The following is a 21,495-nucleotide window of genomic DNA, read 5'->3' as shown; positions in this document are numbered from 1 at the left end:
TTAACATCAGAATAGAATAATTCCCTACGCGGAGGAAGTAATAACGGTATCGAATTGTTACGAATTAATTAAAACGAAGGGAGAAGGGGTACGGTGTACTCTCGTTCGAAGAACCCATCGATCGCGATGTCTGTAATACGATTACGAACAAGGCGTCAATTATCCAAAATCTAGAACCCTAGCGGGAACCAATGTCATCGTTTTATATTTCGATGGAGCACAAGAGGTCTTTTCAGATAAACGTAACAGGAATCGTTGCGTTACGATTGCGATAAGAGACGGGTAAAAGGGACACGCTGAACGTTTTCTGAATTGCTGAACACGTACTACGAAAGGCAATTCTATGCAAGAGATGCTACTGATAGATAATTATTCTGTGTTAACTGTAGCGGGTGTAAAACACGAACGATGTATTGGAATTGCATCGCATCATTATGCCGAACACGGTGCTTGTGAATACATGATGGCGCGTGGAACGAGGTCCTGCATCTTTACCTGTTGCCCCGTCCATTCTCTTCCAGAGAGAAGGCAGGTCCTGAAAAAAAAACCTGTTTTAGGCAGAGTCGTGTGCATTTTTGTTTTCTCTGTTTAATACCAGCAGACGGAAAGAACGTCTCGTGCGAATTTCATTTAAAACAACATTTGAGCTCCCGTTTTGTGATTACTCGAAGATACAACTGTTTAGGTAGACTTTAAGTGTACGATATGCATTACAACTTACGAAATATGTTGATGATGGTTATAGGCTTTGAAACTATCTTCTACGATAACCAGCAACTGAAGAGATACTTTATTGTTTCTAAAAAAGAAACGACAACGAGTAATAATCGTTTTAATTCCACTTGACGCCAACAGGAGCGCCAATTCACTGTTCACGAAAGTAGATACCTTGTTTATCCTAACCTGAAAAGACGGGACTGCAACGATAAACGTGGCGCCACACAGCAACGAAACGCAGCAACGCAAGCTTCGTTTGGATGACTCGTAGCAGGGGAAAATGTCTCGCAGGTATCTGGTTTGACGAACCACGATGCGTGCGGGGTATATGTGTGTGCGTATCGTGTGAATTTTCGCAGGTGGTGATTTTCGGTGCTGGACAGGACTCTAAGATACGCCGGTTGACGGACAGTGGCCGAAAAGAAACGAGACGAACTCGAGGCGCCGTGATCGCGGGGCGTATCCCAAAATCGTGGGGGGAAACGGCTCTGGTTTGGTTGAGTAAACTTCTTCTTAATACCGTGCGTCGCGTTTTGTCGTATTCCGTGAGAGAATCACGCGTGTGTACGACACGCAGTGCAAGTGAAAACAAGTTGGTAGGGGAGGGTGCATACAAGTTGAGGGAGATCGATTTGACACGACGACCACCGAGCTGATTCAGCTTTGTGAACGATGTCGAATCGTTTGATAGCGATTTTCCACGGAATTGCAAAAACGTGGATCTAAACGGTACACGCGGATAGTTTCTACGTAACGAGGATAAAATCTTTCTTATTATCGTTGATCGCCTTACTGTGAATCACTGCCAATGTGCAACTCGGCCGACGCTTCTTACGTACAAAAGCTAGGTTATCTGCATCTCGGGGATGAAACCAGTGACGCCGGCGGTGCATCGGGTACCGGTAGGGTCACAGGATCACGACCTGAGGCCCAGGTACCCGTATCAAGAAATATTGCCAACAGAAACGATGCTAGAGGGCCTGGTAGACCAGTTGGTGCTATCGAGAGTTTCATTGAAGGCAACTCTGAGAGCTGTAGACAAGTGTCAACGACTGATTACAAATTATACGAGCGTGAGAACATAATAGCTGCATCAAGGTTTGCTACGCCGAAACCTGTGGAGCAGATAAGTGCCCAGCAACAACAGAATCAAAGTCGTATGAGTCATCAACAAGCACCGGTATACGAAAATATTGATTATTATCCGCAGCAAAGTCAACCCCATCCCCCTTATTATCATCCAGTGGAGTCTAGGAAAAGTCCCAAGAGTAGCCCCCGGGGTTCTTTAGCAAGCGAATCTTACGAACCTACTTTTAGGAAAGCACAACCACAAGTACCTACTGGAAATCGATACCAGTCTGTATCACCGGCAAAAGAATTACCTCCGTACGAAGCTCCCCCTGTTTATGAAAATATTCAAGAGGTACACTTCACAGAGAATACGCAAAATAAACCAGGCCCTCAAGTCCCACCCAATTACTATCACCCAGCCACGATTAACGGAGGTGATTATGTCGTCATGACTGGAAAAGTAGGTCAAGTACAAAATCAACGCGGTATGACGCAAAGTTTATCGTATACGCAACAGAGAGGAAACAACATACGTGGCCAAAGTTACGATGGTTCAAATTTACAACGCTCCATCGATTCCTCTGCATCGAGGTACTTACAAGGATCTTCTTCGTCGTTGGATCACCAAGCTGGCAGAAGTGCTTACGTTCCACCATCGGAATTACAAACACCGACCAGAAATTTTAGTTATAGTTCTGAGCAACAACAACATTCTCCTAGGTCTGGACTCCCTTATCATAGTGAATCTCCACCGATACGTTTACCACCGGAACCGCACCATTATCGCGGTTCTTTGGATAGTACAATGAGTGGACAACATGGCTTCCGGGCAACAAATCATACAGAAGGTACACAGCAATCCCAATATCGTCAAGACAGTCCCCAAAGTTACAAGCCATATATGGAGTCAACGACAAGAACTACAAGTGCAAATATTACTGGAGAGACACAAGCCAGGAATTCTCCTGTCTATGGTGTGCGACAAGGTGAGCAAACTGCTTGCCGTAATTCTCCCTGTTACTCTCCAAGTAGGGTATTACCGCCAAACGAGAGGAACTATCATCATCAAGAACCTAGATCAGAATTTCCTGCTAGAAATTCCCCAATTTATTCCTCTAACCGATCAACAGAACACTTAAGACTAAGTAATCTGCAGAATGATAGAAACTTCATTCAGGATGCACCTGATCCTTTTGAAGCAAAAACACCACCCATATATTCACCCAGTCGCGGCGATTCTTCCAGAATAATAGCTAACAATAATGGTGTGAGAGGCTCCCCAAAGACAAGTCCAACTCACAATCAAATACCATCCGATACTATTACACAGAATGTCATTAATTCACCGAGACACGTGTTATCTTCCTCAAATAATACCATTGGAAGTCCTCTTCGTGGCCAAGTACAAACACCGGTAACTAGTGCTACAACAACTGCCACTGACTCTGATTCAAATGTTCATGGTCCCAGAATAACTAGCCTTCCTCCGGGGGTGACTAGTGGTGTAGCTGGTCCAGTTTTTTTGAATGCTGGTGTACCTGTATTACAAAGGACATCTGAACCAGAACCAGAAGAAAGAAAGTCAGTTAGTCCGCCAATGAAACATACGGCTGGGAAGGGACTGCTTCCTTACAATGTTATACCACCTAGATCTTCGGTAAGAAAATTCTTTACACGATTAAAAAAAAAACCACTGATCTTTCCGAACCGCTAATCGATGTATCCAATCTTTCGTGTTTATAAAAACCAGCTACAATGTAATGCAGTATTCGCGTTAATTGGGTTAAGGGAACGCGTCGCTGCTTTCGATTTGTTTTATTTTGGCCGAACGCCAAGCGTTGAGCTATTTTGCATGTCGATATCATATTAAAGGAACGGTGACTGATTTTTCAAGTAACAATTGTCAAATTTCGTTCCAGTGAATTTATTTAATTTAATTTAATAATTATAAACGTTCCGTTCCCAAAATAACATGCATGGTAGAAATGAATGCGAAATCAAGAAAAAAGATTGCGTCGCTTTTCATGCTTACGCGATGATGTCACAAATGTCAACCACTATCGCTAATATTTTACATAACGACTGACCCATGTAACGATAAGATTAACGGGTATTCGAACAAAAATATTTAAAACAACTCGGTACATGTTCTGCTTCTTAATCTACAAGAAATTTCGGAAAGCTTTGACACGGTAGAAAAGACACGAACATTTCAGAGTATTTTACAATTCGTGACGAGTTCTTTCTCCGAACTCGCACTGAATCATAGGCTGTAAGTTGTTCGTTCCTGACAAAAGCGCCTCTATAGTTCACACAAGATATTTTATTCATAGGTTGCATGTATTTTTGCAAAAGCATTTAGTATTTTCTTGACATATTTCGTTTTTTCGTCTATACGTCATTGTAGTCGCATACCTATCCTTCATTTTTAAAAATTCTCCCGCGACGAAAACGCATCCCGATCCATGGCAACATTGTTAATATTGATCGCAACGCGGGATACGATTTATTTCTTACAGGGACCCACTGAAGCGGAGAGAAAAATAGAAGAGTTGACGAGGCAACTGGAAGAAGAAATGGAGAAACAAGAAGAGGAAGGAGAATACTTTGGTAAGGAACAATCATTCATCGGACAGTTCGCAAACGGTTATTAAATATTTATGAATATATCCGAGTTCGTTAACATTTTGGTGCGTGACGATTTTTGATTACACGTTGCCGATTCCTTGTTTACGCAGCTTCGCTCTAATGTGTCGATTTCCAACGTTCTTGGTAATTTTATTTAAACAGACTGCGCGCAATTCCGTCGTTACTTAATTTCTGGCACATTCCGATCCGTAATTTGAAATACTTCTGGTAGGAAATAAAAACCAGCGGGGTACCGTGCCAATTCCCACGGCACAAGTTCCCGGTAGACCGGTTTTGGAAAATGGAGTCGAGTTTCAGTGTGTCGCGAAACTTTTTAATACGAGGTTTCGTTGACATTCACTCTCGACCCATTCGTTTCCACCTACGTGTCTTCGCACCTACTTGAAGCGCCACAAGTGTGCGCGTTACATCCGTTTGTAGTGTGCACGCACACGCTCCACCGTCTTTCCCTTCGAACGCGTATGTGCCTGAAAATTGTAAGGTGGTGTCCACAATTGACAGCCTCGATATCGATTATATTATATCGATTATCTCTTTCACTTACATCTCATCGTGCTAAACATAACCTGTCGATACTATCGAATAGATGTCACTGTTCAAATATCGATGATAAACGGAAACCATTCGCAACGACATCTTACATTGACCCCAGAATTTCGAAAACATTTAAGTATGTCAAACATGCGATGACATAGTTGTCACTGTAACGATTCGGTAAACCAGCGAACGTTACCATTACACAGTCGTGGAACATTTGTCGGTCCAGATGAAATAATTCAATGCTAATTACTTTCATTGTTTTGTCCCTTTTTGGTGACAATTTTTCTTCGATTCCACGACACAGTCGTGGAACACTTATCGGTCCAGATGAAAGAATTCAATGCTAATTACTTTCGTTGCCCTTTTTTGGGGCAATTGTTTGCAAAAGAATTCGTTACGAACAACAAGGAACTGAGAGTCTGCACGGGCGAGCAGGCGCTTGAGCCGAGCGAGCCAATATCTGTCGAGAAACGGTCGGCGTTTAGGCGAGCCTAGTGTTCCTCTTCGTTTTTGTATACGAGTTCTATTCTTCGTGTAACGTCCTGTACACGGCAGTTTGCCGTGGCCAGGTCGCGCTCGCCGCGGTAACTAATCTCGTTATAGATAGACCAGTCCGACTCGTTGGCGGCTTCTAGTTCGAACAGGACTGTCCTAGCGAGACCAAGTCGTAAAATCGAAACTACAAGTGTCACGATCGGCGAATGAAGGATAAAGGATTCCTACGGGAGGGATGGCAGGGTCTGTGTTACCCATAGAGAGTTGTGAGTTCGTTTCGACCGGCTGGTTTCCTTGTATCGTGCTATTCGTTCGCGATTCTGACAGTTATTGACCCTGAAGAGTGGATCGTATTGTCGGATGTCGATGAGGGTATTTTTAAACCATACCAATGGAACTCGGCTATCGTAGTCACGTACATTTGCAACTGCCGTTCGCAAAGCGTTGCTCTTGATGCTTAAATAACGATTGCAAGAACTTAGCGTTCAGACAGTAATTATACAAAAAAAATATAATACGTGCCGTAATTTATGATTATAAGGGGTACTTCACTGCTTTATTGCAGGTATTTGTCACACATGCGGTGAAAAAGTAACTGGGGCAGGTCAGGCTTGTCAAGCCATGGGTAATCTTTATCACACGAATTGTTTTATATGCTGTTCCTGCGGAAGAGCGTTACGTGGCAAAGCATTCTATAATGTTCACGGAAAAGTTTACTGCGAGGAAGATTACTTGGTACGTATTACGATAATTGAGGGAGGTGCATCAACGATACGATGACGCGGTTCACATAACGTTTTGTTTGCAGTACTCTGGCTTCCAACAGACAGCCGAGAAATGCGCGATTTGTGGTCATCTAATTATGGAAATGGTAATTAGATGGAAAACGTTAAGATGGACCTGTGTTCGAATTTAACCAAGAATCTTTTCTCACAGATATTGCAAGCGATGGGGAAATCTTATCATCCAGGATGCTTTCGATGTTGCGTTTGTAACGAGTGTCTTGACGGTGTTCCTTTCACGGTCGATGTTGATAATAAAATTTATTGCGTTAACGATTACCATAGAATGTTCGCCCCTAAATGTGCTTCATGCGGAAAGGGGATCACTCCTGTCGAGGTGAATTATGCTCTTTTCAATTCGATGATGCAAATTTCATACAAACATGTCGTAACTTTTTTCGATGCTATTTACTTGTTAGGGCACTGAGGAGACTGTAAGGGTTGTTTCCATGGATAAAGATTTTCACGTGGACTGCTACGTTTGCGAGGATTGTGGTATGCAGTTGACCGACGAACCGGACAAACGATGCTACCCACTCGACGGTAGACTCATGTGTCGTGCGTGCCACATCCAACGCATATCCCACACGCAGCCTAGGGCACCACAGCCAGTATCAGCTAGCTATCAATTTATGGGATAAGTTAAATCAGTTCCGTAATTTAAGCATTTCGTCGGATATTTCGAACCGAACTGCGCGCGCTCGTATCAGTCGTCCGTTATTCGACCGAACGAAGCTCCGATTACCACGGTGAAACTAACTTGTCCCTTAGTTTATACCAGGCATGTCCAAACGAAGCTCGGAAATTTAGACATCTTCCGCCGCTCTGTTCGATTAACATAATACCATACATTAACCGATACCGCGCGATACGGTACACATGTTCAATGTGAACGTCATCCGCGGAAATAAACATAACCTCTTTTGTTTTATGAACGAAGTGTTCAACGGAAGAGGAAAGATGAGACGTTGTCGAGTGTTTTATTTCTCGATGGCGGCGCGTAAGAGTGCAAGTTACGTGCAGGGCTCCACCCCATGGACATGCCTGGTTTATACGGTGTAAATTAGTAGAAAAGACAGGTACCGATTTACATTCTAATCAATCAACGTCTGCGAAAAGTTATAGCTTTATTGTTCCTCTGAACGAGAGGTTAGGATTACGTACCAAGACTGGATATTTACAGAACCGAAATACTTACACTGCCCATTGGGATCATCTAGATTATTCAGGTCTAATCAATAACATAATCGATCGATGATCTATTTGATATTTTTAGCAATATATTGTCGCTATTCGTGGCAAGTTTCCATTGACAGCTATACTAATATAGGTAAGTGGTATATTTAATATATGTGGTCTTTATTTATTTGTCCAAGGTACTGCACGCGAATGCAGTAGTCTCATTAGAATGAGCGAGTTGCGTAGGCAACTGTGATATATTAGCATAATAACATGTCGTTAAGTAATAATTCCTTTATTTTAATTCATGTATATAATATATAAATATATATATACATAATCCTATTGCTGTGACGTGTCCACCGCGACGAGGTTCGACGGTAGTATATGGATCTCAATAATCGAGTCCTAAGATATTTGGATACGTTCAATGCTGAAATTCTATGATGATAGCACATCTTACCATACGTGATAACATCACGTTTGCTAACAGTATTTATTATGACAATATATTGTGTATCGGTCATTAGTACGAAAACATACGCAACACTCTTGAGATTTATCGATATTGCTCAGGAATTAACGAAATGATTTATAATTGTACGATTGTTATCGCTGAAGCTCAAAATTACACAAAACCCCGTGCTTGAGCGAATAGAGATGTAAAATAAGATTTGGTGCATTATCGTAAATAATTTTACGGCGTTACAACGCACAACTCGTGCTGCCAAAAAATTTGCTACATTTCAAGATTAATTAATATCTTTGTGTCTAGGTTAGGTCTAAGCTGCGAGTATTGTAGATAAAAAGTACAATTTTATTTAAATGTATGCACGGTATGTAAAAAACAACCGTTCAATAAAGAAGAGTATACCTGATCAACGTTAATTTGTATCAATTGATTTATAGAGGCAAAGGATAGAAGTTGATGGGAAATTTTTGGTACAACGTTTCACAAGATATTTTTATCATAACATTATAATATTACATATTTCACAAGAGGCAATTTGTTCGTAAATTCCAGTTTTGAACTCTACAAAAACCGAAACTTCAAATTCAGTTCGAAATTCGTTAGTTCTGTTACGTCGCTACGTTTTCGGGGGTTCCACTTGTCGTTCCGTCTTAAATGCCGTCTTGTGTGTTGCCATAGATTTATTTGATTCTGTTGTCTATAACATATTTAAAAACACATAATATAAGTTTTAATATAATATGCACATCTAACGAAAATACACTAAATGAGGAAACACTGAAACACAATTCTATTTTTAGACAATACAATAAAGACCTACACAGAGTTTCACACGCAGGCTATATCATGTATGCATGTAAAAAGAGCAAGAAAACACAAATATTTTACATAAATAACAGTTTCAATACTTTGTTTAACTAATTTTAACAAAGAGCATTTCATGGAGATAATACCTTGGGTATTACTGTAGCATGTTTACCAAATGGCAAAGGTTTCACATATCCTGTTTTGCTGAGACGTTTTATGGCCATTGTTGTAAGTCCTATATATTGTATATCCAGATTATTATAATATTTATTGAGTTTTTGTGAGTTTATAACTTTTAATAATTGCTTCTTTTTAATTACCTAATGTCACTGTATATCTAAGAGGTGTAAATAGTTTATATAAGACATATGTTAAAGCCCAATTTCCTGCATCAGATCGTTGTACCATATCTAAATACTTTTGACTACACTTCATAAATTCCAGCAATTTTGGAATATCTACACCACTAGAAAAATAGGTACACAATAGTATGACATTGTAAATTACAATGATAACGTGATAAATCTGTACTTATGCGTACTTCTTAATCGCTGCATAGAATATAGCAACCCAACCTAAAGAAGTAACTATATGCACTGGCAATAAGACGTGCCAATAATCTTTGGTCATCTGCTTCATCTTTGCAAATACTGACATCTTTTTTGGCGATTCTGACTGTACATTGTTTTCTTTAGGACTTTGCTTTGAATTACAGTAACACGCAACTGATATATCATTTTTGTAAATATTACACCTGAATGGTAGCTGATGCACAGTAATACGATTAAAGATTGGAACATAAGTACACGATAAGCGCCCGTAACACGGATACCTTTCTAAAATCGAAGAAATATCAGTGAAATCTGATCTTGAGAATAATTATCAAAACAGTCGCCCTAACCACCATTTAACCTACCAGTAAGTTTAAATTTCCAACGTCTCGGGTCAGTACACTGTATGAAACGTACTGAATCTAACAAATTTTTAGTTACGAACATTGGACTGAACCCTAAGACAGTGACGAATCTCGTACTTCGATTAAGAACCATTTCCATTTTCAAAAACGACCGCTGTTATTTCTAACCAATAATATTTAGTAGATTGCACTTTGACGTACTAAAATTTCGATACCTCAGATGCTTTACGTTTAGTCAAACACATTGGACAAGCTTTTATGAAATGGCTCCTCTACGTTAACGGAATTGATATAAATTGAATATTTAAAAAACTATTTTAAATACTCGTCAAAATTCACACGTTATTCACTTTGTACGCTGCAAAAACTCACACTATAGATAATAACCTATACGTAAGCTTACAAATCAAAGCAGAAGTAGTACCAGCTACGCCATCTGCTAAAAATTTATACGTACTCGGGAATATATGGATGGCGGTAAACTTCAAAGGGAAATCTTATAAGCTAACGACTTGTTGATTAAATGTTGCTATAAATAAAACACATTGCATAAGAGTCACGAGTAAATTTAATATATAACACTGTTTTAGTTGTACAATAAATACATAAATATTAAATATCTCCTTTTCTTATCTCTAATGGCGAAACCGTTATGTTTCAGTATGCTACTGTCTGTTTTAAAGTCTTATGAGGTATTTACATATTCTTTAATTTATATACAAAAATGCTTTGGTTTGCATTTTCTTTGCTATTTCTATCATGATGTATTTCTGTTAATATATCGAAATTTGTGTAGCTGTTATGATCAATGGAAGAAGTAAGAACGAGGTGACTTTTTGTGCGCCATTTTGGTACCAGTGAAAAAACAGCGCTGAAACAAGTCGAAGAAAACCTGTACTCGCAGGATATTATTAGTGCGTTTCACAACCCGTGCCCCGTATAAAACGATCGATATTATTTTTAAACTCACCCGTGTCTTCGCGATTCGCGATCCAACCGACAACTGGTTCCATTTCGTTTTGCCGCTTCAACCATTGATTCAACGGCTCGAAGTACCTCAACATGGCACCGGCGTCCATTCTATTTGTTCTGCCTCTTGTCATTTGTCGTACAACGTTCTTCCACGATCTGGATGAACCCATTGATAATACGTCGCTATAAACAGGGAACAGTGATACGAATATACTATAATACATATTCAATCATTATATAATGATTAATTATAGTAACGCGTTTACGTACGAGAGCAATCTGCCAGCCTCTCGTGATCTATAAAAATCGCAAGTGTGTAGATCACCAGTGTGACCTGCTATCTCGCACAGAGATTCGAATAATTGAAATTGTAATACGACACCAACGAAGTACCTAAGAAAAAAATAAGCCCATAATGTTTAGTATTTTTTAAAAATGTTATGAAGTAGTTTTGTCATACTTGGCATAAAGAGCGTCCGCAGGAATATGGTATTTCGACGCAGGATCAAAGTCTCTTTCAGACCTTGGTACTGGTGGTACAATTCCTTGATACTGTAGCCTCAATTCCCACCACTTGTTTGTCATATCTGCGACACCATGGTTGAAGACGTGCCACCTCCACTTTCAACATCAAAAGAATTGTATACAGAATTGAATTTGTGATAAAATAATTTTTAAAACCCATGCAAAGAATATGTAAAACCTCATCGACTATATAAGCAAACGGGATGTAGGCTACTTTACGCAGAGCCATTAACATCAAGAAATTGACGCTGCTCCCGTAATCATCCGTAGAGTTGTCGTATAATCCGATTTTACTCAAATGTTGGGGCGTAACGATAGAGAGTTCAATGGCATCGCTGACTGCTTCGAAGAATCCTAAATTCATCAAGTAGCAAGTCAGTATTTCTTTATTTGTAAATAACAGTTCTTTTTATCACCTGGAATTGCTTCGTTTCGAAACAATAACGGTTGATCCCTATACTGCAGATAATATTGCAAACGCGCAATCTCGTGATGGGTCGATAACAGATCGTCCATCGTGACCCTCGTACATTGCTTTATCCTGTGAAACACCTATATGCAGTGTACCAAACAATTTATCAACAAACAGTAAATACCTGTAATCGATTCTGTTGCAAAAGTCCCACGCGCTAGGGGTACATTTCACCTCTCTCTCGATAGGTTTTTCGAACATCGAGAATCTCCAGAACTCGGGTGGCATCGGTTTCATTCCCAGAGAAGTGAAAAACTCCTCTGCTATTTGAAACATCCTTAAACATTTTTATGTTACTGGGTTCATGTTTAAACGAACGAATCGAAGCATCAACGAACATACCTCAAAGGAGTGAATCCTTGAATCATCATGTCCAAAGTGACATCCAGTTTTCTACTCGCTGGGAATGGTTGCACCACATCGAATATGTTCTCCCAGTTCTGAGCCCACATGTTACCCAAAATATGCGCCGGAAGTGGTCCGTCTCTTCTTATCTTCTCTCCATACCTTTCGAACAATTTCGTTCTCACGTATGTGAAGAGATTCTTATACAGATGCATCACGGACGACATAACGTCCGCTGTATTCTGCTGAAAGTACTCGTCTTCGAAGAGTTCCCTCATTTGGTCGCCCGCATCCTCGAATCCTGATGACGATGCAACGTATATAAAATTGTTTAAAAGCGCCTATTGGGTTGATCAGAAATTTGTAATTGCACAGTTTTATTTACCGTTCAATCTGGCTGCTTGATTCGCCAGTTGAACATATCTCATGTATTTGTTCTTAAGCTGAGGCCCAGTTGCTTCGTGCCAGGCGTGCCAGTAGTACAGCAATTCGTCATAGTCCTTCGATCGCGCCATTATCTTCCCAGCGTCTGAGAATCACGCGAATAATTATGTGCAACTCACAACTTATTAATTTTAGGTAATTATACACTAACCATGGTCCAAACTCAAATCGCAATCTCCACCTATGGTTTTGTAGGGGCACAATCTCGTTCTTGCGTATATTTCTTTCATCTCCACAAGTAAACTGTGTAGCTAAAAATTAGTTGTGTTTCTAGTATCGTTGTATCTTAGCCGTTGGAGTGAAATTTTAAAGAAACGCTTACCTCGTTAAATTTGTCGTCGGTCAGGGAATTTCGGCCTTTCACAGCAATCATTTTGAGTTCCCTTCTCGCGAGGGGATCCGGTATTCGACTCCAAGCAAAGCTGACAGCTTTGCGCCAGGAGATTCTATCGAATTTCAGTTTCAACGTCTGTTCGTCCAACTAAACCAGCATCTACACGTTTATTCAGCCCTATTTGCTTTATATGCATATAAAATTGTAGCTTTACGTAAATTTACCATTCGTCGTCGATTGACGTCGGTGACGTTTGTAGCAAAGTTCCATTGAGCCGTTATCACTCTCGCGCACATAGTAGAAGCCTCGCTGTCGTATTCTCTGAGAAACTGCAGAGCGTCTCCCAAGTTCACGTTCATACCCTTGAGATATTATAAATTATACAAGTGTAATGAAATATTCAATGTTTTGGCCCAGATACTACTGACACACGATCCAAGACTTATTAGAATTGTAAATACGACTTCGACCTAATATCTTCCCGCGGTTTAGCTTCCTTCAACCGTATCGAGTAAGCAGACCTCTATCGAAACGCATCATCCTCGAAATACCGTTAACGTTAATCGAGAAAGTATCGTTTGGCGTTACCGTCTTACCTCCAAATATTTGTTAAAGCTTGGCCGCACGAACGAGCAAACGATCAATGCGAGGATCAATGTTCCCGCGATCGTCATGTTTGCGCTTTCAAAACTGAACTAAAAAATCGGTCGAACAGATCGAGAAAGTCGTCGAACTTTCTCGAAATCGTTGTTCCTTCTCATCGGAAATGGGATCCAGACGCGATCGATCGATCTAAAACGGAAAGTCAGGATGTATGGCTAGTTGCTTGTTCACGGATCACCGAACACACCGCTTTTGCCATTTCAACAACGCGACTGACTTTTTATTTCAACCGTTTCTCAAAATTTTAAACAATTCGGGACACTTCATCAAGGCGGTTAATTTAATTCGAGACTAATGATTTTCTGCTTGGTAATCAACTACCGTTAGTAATTCAATTCGCGTGGATTCTCATCTTTGGTCTCATTGTTCCAGATAGCAGAGATCACTGTACAGCAGAGAGGTTTTCTAGGTTGCTGGTAAAATGTTCACTGGGATAAATAGGAGCGTCCCGACGATGTTTTCAACCGACACCACCTTCGACTGGGTAGCTCATCGAACATTCGGTACGTCGATGTTGTCGTCGCGGCAAAACTGAATCGCCGCGAAAGAGAGACATGGTCTTCCGGGACGGATATTCCACGGGCGAAAAGAGGAAGGGACAGGCATCGCCGGTGCGTGAAGCGTGACCACCCAACAACACATCGCGGCACACGCCAAAATCGTTCCATCTTTTACTTTATTCGAATATCTTAATGCGTTCGTAAATTTATACGATTGTAAATTTACCGAGAAAACGATGTCGTCGAAAGGGTAACGTAAAAATGAAAAACTGAGAATGTCAAATTTCTGTTTCGACGAGGAATTGCGTGTATATTTTTTTAGTTCTTATGGTTTTTATATAATTTGCTCTTGAAAGAAAGTAACGTGTATTATGGAAAGTGGTATTCTGGACAATTGTTTCGAGCTTCCTTCGTCTTCTAGACAAGCACCGTAACTCCAATTATCCGGTGGCGTAACCAGTGACGGTACAGGGCCGCGTAATTCTTTTTTTACAGATATAATTGTGCGGCCACGTTGCCTTCGAGCGAAGTCCGCTGCTGTCCGACGACAAAGAAACGATTTCGACGATCACGGCTCGGAAACTAGATGAAAGGAAGCGACATTTTGTGGTACGATATGATCGGGAACATCGTACCTGATATCAGCTTTTTGTTCTGCCTAAAATATAAGATAATGTAAGTAATTTACTATACTTTTTATAATAGTAATTTTTCTCGTTGCTTACACAGACTCGTGGCTAATATCAGGATTAGTGTTGTTCCGGACGTGTCTTTGGGAGGATTGAAATATTATTTTTTCGATGTTCCTCCGTCTGTCTAAAAGTCTGTAGGTCTTTCCTAATTCCTTCAGTTCCACCATTAATCTTACGAAGTCTAGGATATCTGGTGCCTATGGAATCATCGTGCAATATATCGAAAAAAGTGCAGACGTTTGAAAATTTACCTTATAGCGGTCCATAAAAAATAATAGTTTCTTCAAACGTTCGTCCCTTCGTTTCAAGTCAATCTCTATCTCCTCGCGTTCAATTTTCAATTCCTCGATCTGTTGCTGTTTCAGCGCGATTTCTTTCTTCACCTCGTTCAACGAGAGCATCAGATTGCTAAGTTTCTGTTTGTGTTGCGTCAATTTCAAGTGGTAGTGGCCTGCAATAATGGATTCGGCGTTTAGACCCTCCTATCGCGTCTCCGTACGTCGATTAACGCTCAGCACCTGCGATCTTCTTCATCTCGAACACGTAGCGATTCTTTTCCTCGATCATTCTTGCGTAATCCTTGTTCTGGATGTTCAATTGTTCGAAATCAACGGCGTGAAGCGCCTCCCCAAGCTCCTCTCTCTGGATCAGCTGCTGTTTAGCCTTTTTGATTTGCATCTTTATCGTCGCGCTCTTTAACCGTAGCCTCTCTATTATCGTGTTTACCGATCTCAGCCATTCCTCGATGAATCTTTACGAGAGTTTGCGCGTTAAAAGTCTGTTATCACCGCAATTAGCGACGGGATTAATTATTAACGATAATCTAGGAATTCGAAACCAAAGTACTTAGGAGCGTATCAATTTTTGTCGAACGAGCAATTTTAGTCACTTTTCAAATAATGTGTTATGTAATTTTATTTTAGGAAATAACTTTGATAATAATGATTCGCGAAATCACCTGATGATTCTTTCCGCTGGAATCCTTCCAGTGATGGGATCGACGCCTTTGAAGACGACCTCTTCCTCAAAGTCGTCTTTCGCCTCGTGCACCTCGCTGATGCGAATCTCGAGTTCCTCTATTTCGGCTCTCATGCACGCTTTTTGCTTCCTGGCTGATTTCTTAAAATCCTCCAGCTTCTTCTTCATCTCATCGATCTCTTTGTTCGCCATCGTTATACGATGCGCTATAGTGATCCTGATAACGGTCGCGAGACAAAGGACGAATACAATCCGCGTGGACGAACAGAAATTGAACACATCCGACCCTCGATTTACACAGTTTCAATGTAAATCGAGGGTAGTTGCGTTTTCGTTCGTTTCGCTAACTTTGCGCTCTCGCTCTGAGTTCTTATCGTCAACATGCTTGACGTTGCCAGTCGACTTTCGGATAAAGCGCTGATCACGCTGGACGCGCTCGTAACGCTTCGTTTGCCAAAATCGTGAAGGCTCATGATACTCTCGCGGAAACTCATACGGGACGACATCGGCAATATGTGAGCCGTTACTCTTCGTGCGTATTTCGATCTTTCCAACAGGCGTGTTATGGCTCAATAAATAATTTATTAATTTATTAATAAATTTACAGTATCTTGATTTTGTAATTTTAAAATGTTCGTGTACGGAGAAAGTTCACGCTAAGGTTGTTACATTACCTGATTCAAGAAAGAAATATTAACACTTTGACGGCCACTGTCACGTGTGCGTGATCTACTGTATCAGTCACCATTTCATCGTACATTCAACTTATTACATTTGTAATTCCTTGTAATAATATTCCTAGCATCTTTGTGTATCTCACTTTGGTCTACGATATCAGTGGTGCAGCCATTAAAGTGTTAAAAAATGCTTATAAACACTAGCGTGAACTCTATCCGTGCACAATCGACAGCGTTTACTTTTCATAATTTGAGGATCCTGTCGCGTGAGATATCGTTCGTACACGTCGTTCTCCAGGGTCAACATCCATACCTTTTGCAGAAGATCGTCCTGCATCTGCTGCAATTCTTCGTAGCTCATTACTAAAATCGAGCAAATTTTCATTCATATTAAAAGCGGAGTGTATCGATTCGGGGGACATGCACCATCGAAATGTATGTCATCGTCCAATCTCTGTGCCATTCGTGACCCGATGCTGAATATACTCTCCCGCATCGACATTGTGATTACTCGTTCACTGAATAAAATACAAAATAAACCGAAACGAAAAACGGGACGGGGGTTAGATTTTTTTTATTTGTGACCTGAACGCGAGTCTCTCCTACGTTCAGACGTTTGATCACGAAACAAGTAAATTTTGTTCGACGTACTCGTGATTTATTCTACTATTTACAAAGTGTAAGAAATTTTCGTGGCACGTGAAGTTGCAACGACGTTCTAAATACGTGGTCCGTAGAGACTCTCGTTTATGAGTCCTCTGTTTCCTTCAGCTGCGACTCCTTGTCAATTTCTATCTCATCGATGTGCAAAGAATACGATATCCCGACGTTTTTCTGCCCAGAGCTGTACGATCGAATCGTAGCCGGAAGTTCTCCCACCGTGAAACGTATTTCCGCGCCATCGTCGGTGAAATCGTTCTAAGAGAAAAAAATTAATTAAATCTAAATCTATTTACGAAATTAGCAACCGTTCTTACCTCCGTGTCGACCTGTTCGCCGTTAACCCAAATATTTTGCGTCTGTTTGTCTACGGGGCAATACAACGTTCCTGTTATAATTTTGTTAACTATTTAAAAAGTCTCTATGATTCACAATCACCTAACACTATTCTGTACTCTTCTTTTCCAACGCTGGCCAACCAGGTGTCCAGAATCTTCGATTGGCCTTTGACGAAATTCGTGTAACTCTTCCCGTTCACCCACAAGGTATAACAATATCTCAAACCTGTCGAAATTTCACTTAATAGTTGTTACATTTCGAAACGAAACGTAAGCGTTTGCAACACTCGCCTGGAATTGGATCGACTCTGATGACAAACTTGTTATCGTTGAACGTGAACGCTTCGTCGCCGACGAGATGAAACATCCAATCTCTATGGATCAGTTCTTTGCCATCCAGTTTCACCACTCGTCGACCGGTCGCTGTACCGTGTTCAAATTCTATCACGTGATTGCCATCGCTCAGAGGAATGGTCCACTTCACCGTTGGCTCGTCTACAGCCTCCAGATTGTGCAGACTCCTAACGTTCGTTGATCACACGTTTAATCGAAGCTTGATTCATTCGAATAAACAGGTAGCATTTTTTCGAATACAGAGAGTTAATCGTATAAAGAAAAGTTCTTATCAAACCATTCAACTATTACGTCGAATCGATTATGGGGGATTAAACGATCGAACGGATTTGTATTTACTATCAAGCACTTGGTATTTGAATAATATTTATCGCGTTTTACTTACTTCAACAGAATGGCGGCCATGTTTCCTTGGCGCTCGTTCCACCTGCACCTGTGCTGGCCTGTTTATTGATCGAATTTACCACGGCCACGATTCGAATCGATAATCTGGTTAGGATATGACACAGTTACACTCGGTCGCAATAACAAAATTTATACTTTATTTAGTCGACAAACACTCAGTGTTAATTATTCGGGGTGAAGGCAAATGAGTGTACAAATTTATAGTATATATTTATTCCGTTACAAACCACGATACAAAGGTAAAAAGAAGCGCATGTAATGCGCGATTTGCAATCTCGAGCACGAGAAATTACATACGAAACGTCAGAATTATTCAGCAAGAGCGGGCAACAATTTCCCTGAGCATGGCCCGAATCCAATTCTATAGCCATCGCCGACACAGTAACCTGGAAAAAGATAACCAATGAGTAACTATCGATAGGATCGTAAACTATAGGCGTCTTGACCTATTTAACACATTGACCCACATATGAACCCACATGATTTTTCAGAGTTAAAAAAAGATCAATTCTCAAGGTTAGACGTTGAAGAAAATAAATCTAGAGGGGAGTTTTAAATTTTAACGAGGCTACAAAAATAAGTTCCACGACAAATAGTGGTTGTGCCAGTTTCTAACGCAAAACGAAAGCGATGAACGTACCGCGAATGGTCACCTCGTCGCCGTCTTGCAGGAACTTTCTGCTGGTTCCATCTTTCAACGGTACGAGTCGAGTACCTTTCCAAGATAACTCGAGCATCGAGCCAAAAGAATCAGAGGTCTAAACAACATAGAGAAAAGATTAATACCGCGGTGTATCGTTCGTTCAATCGTCGATCGTCGACGAATAAAAATTTAGGACACACCTCTCCGCTTATTGTGCCCGAAGCCATTAAGTCGCCCGGATTGATATTACATCCGGTTACGGTGTGGTGAGCTAATTGCTGTTGGGGCGTCCAGTATTGGAATTTGTAGTTGCTACGGCAAACTGTACTAACCACGCCGCTTGGAGCTATCGTAACAAAGAGAACCATGTCGCGAATTGATATCAATCTTTATAAAAATAATGCTTACGTTTGATGTCGACCTCCAGCTTCATGTCGAAGTTACAGGATTCGTTGTGCTGCAAATACGGAAAAGGAGTTGGTTCCTGGGACACGTTGGGAACTTTGAAAGGTTCTAGAGCCTCCATAGTGACGATCCACGGGGAAATGGTGGTCCCGAAATTTTTTGCTCCAAAGGGCCCCAATGGAACGTACTCCCACTTTTGTATGTCTCTCGCTGCAAACGGTGCTCGATTAACTCGTTACGTTTATTTTACCGTTGTAATAGAATCTTCATTATCCATACTAATAGAGTGTCATTTTGCATCAATAATATTAGCAAAGAGAATGTAATGAGTAGACTGCGTATCTTCATGCAAATTCATATTTTTATTAATAAAATTAATGAAATTGGAGCTTTGTAGAGGGTTGTCTCAACCCCTAGATATAATAATTCGTACCTTACTTTAAGTATTTCTTATATTCTTGCATATTAACTAAATTCTGTAGTTTTTTGAAAATTAAAATTTCCCATAAATGCATAAACATCCGCAGTCTAGTAATGAATTATCTTCGAATCTAAAGAAAATTTATCACTTTAATTTATGAGTTAGGATAATGAAGGAGATCCTGTTGCATTTCGAATATTACCGCTCCAATCGTTCATAGTGACCATTCCAAATATGTGATCGTTCGCTTTCGATGCTGGGACAGTTTCGCCCAAATTTGTGGGAGGTCCTCCGACAAAGAAAGCCACCTCGAGCTCGAAGTCCATCAATCTGGAAGGGCCGAAAGCCGGGGCTGCACCTTCCACCGGAAGTGTCTGGCCACGTGGTCGTCTTATCGGCGTGCCAGATACAACGACGGAGCTCGATCTCCCGTGGTAACCAACAGGCAAATATTTCCTACCATCGTATCGATTACATTACCTTTTTGAATAAACGATTACGAGCTACGAGGAAATTACCAATTCGGCATCAAAGCGTTCTCTCTTCCGCGAAACATCATGCCCACATTCGTGGCGTGGTGAATAGAGGAATAGAAGTCTGTGTAATCACCGATTTTCGCTGGCAGATGCATCGTTGCTTCGCTTTGTGGCACGAATGCTCTGTGAGAGTAACAAGGATATTTATAAAATATTCGTTACTATATTTAAAAACAAAGAAGAATTTTTAATTTACTTTGAACGAATATCTGCTTATAGTATATATAATATATATATGTTATGAATATCTGCTATATTTAAAAACAAAGAAGAATTTTTAATTTACTTTGAACGAATATCTGCTTATAGTATATATAATATATATATATTATGAATATCTGCTATATTTAAAAACAAAGAAGAATTTTTAATTTACTTTGTACGAATATCTGCTTATAGTATATATAATATATATATATTATGAATATCTGCTATATTTAAAAACAAAGAAGAATTTTTAATTTACTTTGAACGAATATCTGCTTATAGTATATATAATATATATATATTATGAATATCTGCTATATTTAAAAACAAAGTTAGAAGAATTTTTAATTTACTTTGAACGAATATCTGCTTATAGTATATATAATATATATATATATTATGAATATCTGCTATATTTAAAAACAAAGTTAGAAGAATTTTTAATTTACTTTGAACGAATATCTGCCTCCTGCAGCGTGTTATTAGCGGCTGACAATAATTGTTGAAGCTTGGATCTTGCTTCTGCCCAGGCGTGTCTTCCCAGAGCCATGAAGTCGTTGAGACAATCGCGACGGAATACATCTTGATTGTTTTTTAACAGTGGCCCGTCGAAGAGGTGCGAGATAACGGACAGATCTAAGATTTCGTCGCCTATTGCTACTCCTATTCTCTTTTGCGGCTGAAATATTTGCGATTTAGTTTACCCTGTCACGTTACTAGCAGTCGATATTACAGTTTCGAAAGTGTAATTTGACCCCGTTAACTTATGCAACTTTTAGATATTTCGCAGTGTTTAATAGAATTTAGAATAAAAAAAATCACTGAAAAACACTGAATACTTTGTCGATAATGATTTGAACGTTTCCAATTGCGCGCCATTAATTTTCACTTGCTCGCGGCGCCTGAAGATGGCATGTTATTTGGTAGAACCTGACATGCACATTTACATTTAGTAAAAATATGTATTTCGATCAAGTGGGTCAGTACTATCATGCACTATCGAATAGAATAACGACATTCTTTCGTTCCAATCATTATTATAATGACCATTCATTCACACTAGAAAATTAATTCTCTCTAGTACCCATAACCTACAAGCCTTTTTCTCGATGAGAACTACGTGCAACTATGTTTATCGTACTAAATATTATTGTTTACTTACGTTGCTGGCCGTAGAGAAAACACCGTACGGGAGGTTCTCGATTGGAAAATCACAATTCGATGAATACTCTACGAAAGACTTCATGATTCTAGGTGTTTTGAACGAATGAGACGGCGTCTTAAAATTGTTTGTTA

The 21,495-nt window shown here is 40.1% G+C and overlaps 6 protein-coding genes across 8 annotated transcripts; 1 reads left to right on the top strand and 5 right to left on the bottom strand.

Moving 5' to 3' along the window:
• Positions 1-1,178: 1,178 nt before the first annotated feature.
• Positions 1,179-7,643, top strand: LOC122404965 (LIM domain-containing protein jub). The gene is made up of 6 exons (XM_043409395.1): positions 1,179-3,445; positions 4,308-4,398; positions 6,038-6,207; positions 6,281-6,343; positions 6,409-6,591; positions 6,674-7,643. The coding sequence occupies exons 1-6, from the start codon at positions 1,526-1,528 to the stop codon at positions 6,893-6,895; spliced, it is 2,649 nt and encodes an 882-aa protein (XP_043265330.1). The 5' UTR covers positions 1,179-1,525; the 3' UTR covers positions 6,896-7,643.
• Positions 7,644-7,703: 60 nt separating this feature from the next.
• LOC122404966 (protein FAM210A) lies at positions 7,704-9,988 on the bottom strand. 2 transcript variants are annotated; one of them, XM_043409397.1, is made up of 6 exons: positions 9,629-9,988; positions 9,254-9,548; positions 9,033-9,178; positions 8,859-8,947; positions 8,726-8,744; positions 7,704-8,602 (listed from the first exon to the last, which is right to left on the bottom strand). In XM_043409397.1, exons 1-6 carry the CDS (start codon positions 9,765-9,767, stop codon positions 8,586-8,588), a joined length of 705 nt encoding a protein of 234 aa, XP_043265332.1. In that variant the 5' UTR covers positions 9,768-9,988; the 3' UTR covers positions 7,704-8,585. The 2 variants fall into 2 exon arrangements, with proteins under 2 accessions (XP_043265332.1, XP_043265331.1); XM_043409396.1 differs by lacking the exon at positions 8,726-8,744 and having other exon boundaries at positions 7,705-8,602.
• Positions 9,989-10,372: 384 nt separating this feature from the next.
• LOC122404689 (angiotensin-converting enzyme-like) lies at positions 10,373-13,900 on the bottom strand. Its single transcript, XM_043408877.1, has 13 exons — positions 13,317-13,900; positions 12,945-13,082; positions 12,709-12,867; positions 12,538-12,637; positions 12,328-12,471; positions 11,940-12,243; positions 11,722-11,874; positions 11,542-11,666; positions 11,304-11,479; positions 11,061-11,221; positions 10,871-10,993; positions 10,599-10,783; positions 10,373-10,499 (listed from the first exon to the last, which is right to left on the bottom strand). The coding sequence occupies exons 1-13, from the start codon at positions 13,392-13,394 to the stop codon at positions 10,402-10,404; spliced, it is 1,944 nt and encodes a 647-aa protein (XP_043264812.1). The 5' UTR covers positions 13,395-13,900; the 3' UTR covers positions 10,373-10,401.
• Positions 13,901-14,465: 565 nt separating this feature from the next.
• LOC122404769 (coiled-coil domain-containing protein 113) lies at positions 14,466-15,646 on the bottom strand. The gene is made up of 5 exons (XM_043408993.1): positions 15,534-15,646; positions 15,094-15,326; positions 14,827-15,026; positions 14,609-14,772; positions 14,466-14,541 (listed from the first exon to the last, which is right to left on the bottom strand). Exons 2-5 carry the CDS (start codon positions 15,251-15,253, stop codon positions 14,466-14,468), a joined length of 600 nt encoding a protein of 199 aa, XP_043264928.1. The 5' UTR covers positions 15,254-15,326; positions 15,534-15,646.
• A 1,319-nt stretch (positions 15,647-16,965) lies between these two features.
• LOC122404706 (fas apoptotic inhibitory molecule 1) lies at positions 16,966-18,014 on the bottom strand. Its single transcript, XM_043408905.1, has 5 exons — positions 17,968-18,014; positions 17,520-17,749; positions 17,329-17,454; positions 17,208-17,257; positions 16,966-17,148 (listed from the first exon to the last, which is right to left on the bottom strand). Exons 1-5 carry the CDS (start codon positions 17,985-17,987, stop codon positions 16,978-16,980), a joined length of 597 nt encoding a protein of 198 aa, XP_043264840.1. The 5' UTR covers positions 17,988-18,014; the 3' UTR covers positions 16,966-16,977.
• Positions 18,015-18,162: 148 nt separating this feature from the next.
• LOC122404632 (fumarylacetoacetase) lies at positions 18,163-21,495 on the bottom strand. Of its 2 annotated transcripts, none has more exons than XM_043408770.1 (8): positions 21,362-21,495; positions 20,649-20,878; positions 19,975-20,115; positions 19,659-19,912; positions 19,039-19,245; positions 18,831-18,976; positions 18,628-18,745; positions 18,163-18,373 (listed from the first exon to the last, which is right to left on the bottom strand). In XM_043408770.1, the coding sequence occupies exons 1-8, from the start codon at positions 21,443-21,445 to the stop codon at positions 18,297-18,299; spliced, it is 1,257 nt and encodes a 418-aa protein (XP_043264705.1). In that variant the 5' UTR covers positions 21,446-21,495; the 3' UTR covers positions 18,163-18,296. The 2 variants fall into 2 exon arrangements, with proteins under 2 accessions (XP_043264705.1, XP_043264706.1); XM_043408771.1 differs by having other exon boundaries at positions 19,975-20,113; positions 20,656-20,878.

Source organism: Colletes gigas, unplaced genomic scaffold, assembly GCF_013123115.1.
Source record: "Colletes gigas isolate AHSC1104 unplaced genomic scaffold, ASM1312311v1 Colletes_gigas_Sc00003, whole genome shotgun sequence".
In the NCBI taxonomy this organism is placed as follows: domain Eukaryota; kingdom Metazoa; phylum Arthropoda; class Insecta; order Hymenoptera; family Colletidae; genus Colletes; species Colletes gigas.
This window is presented reverse-complemented; position numbering and strand designations above follow the sequence as displayed.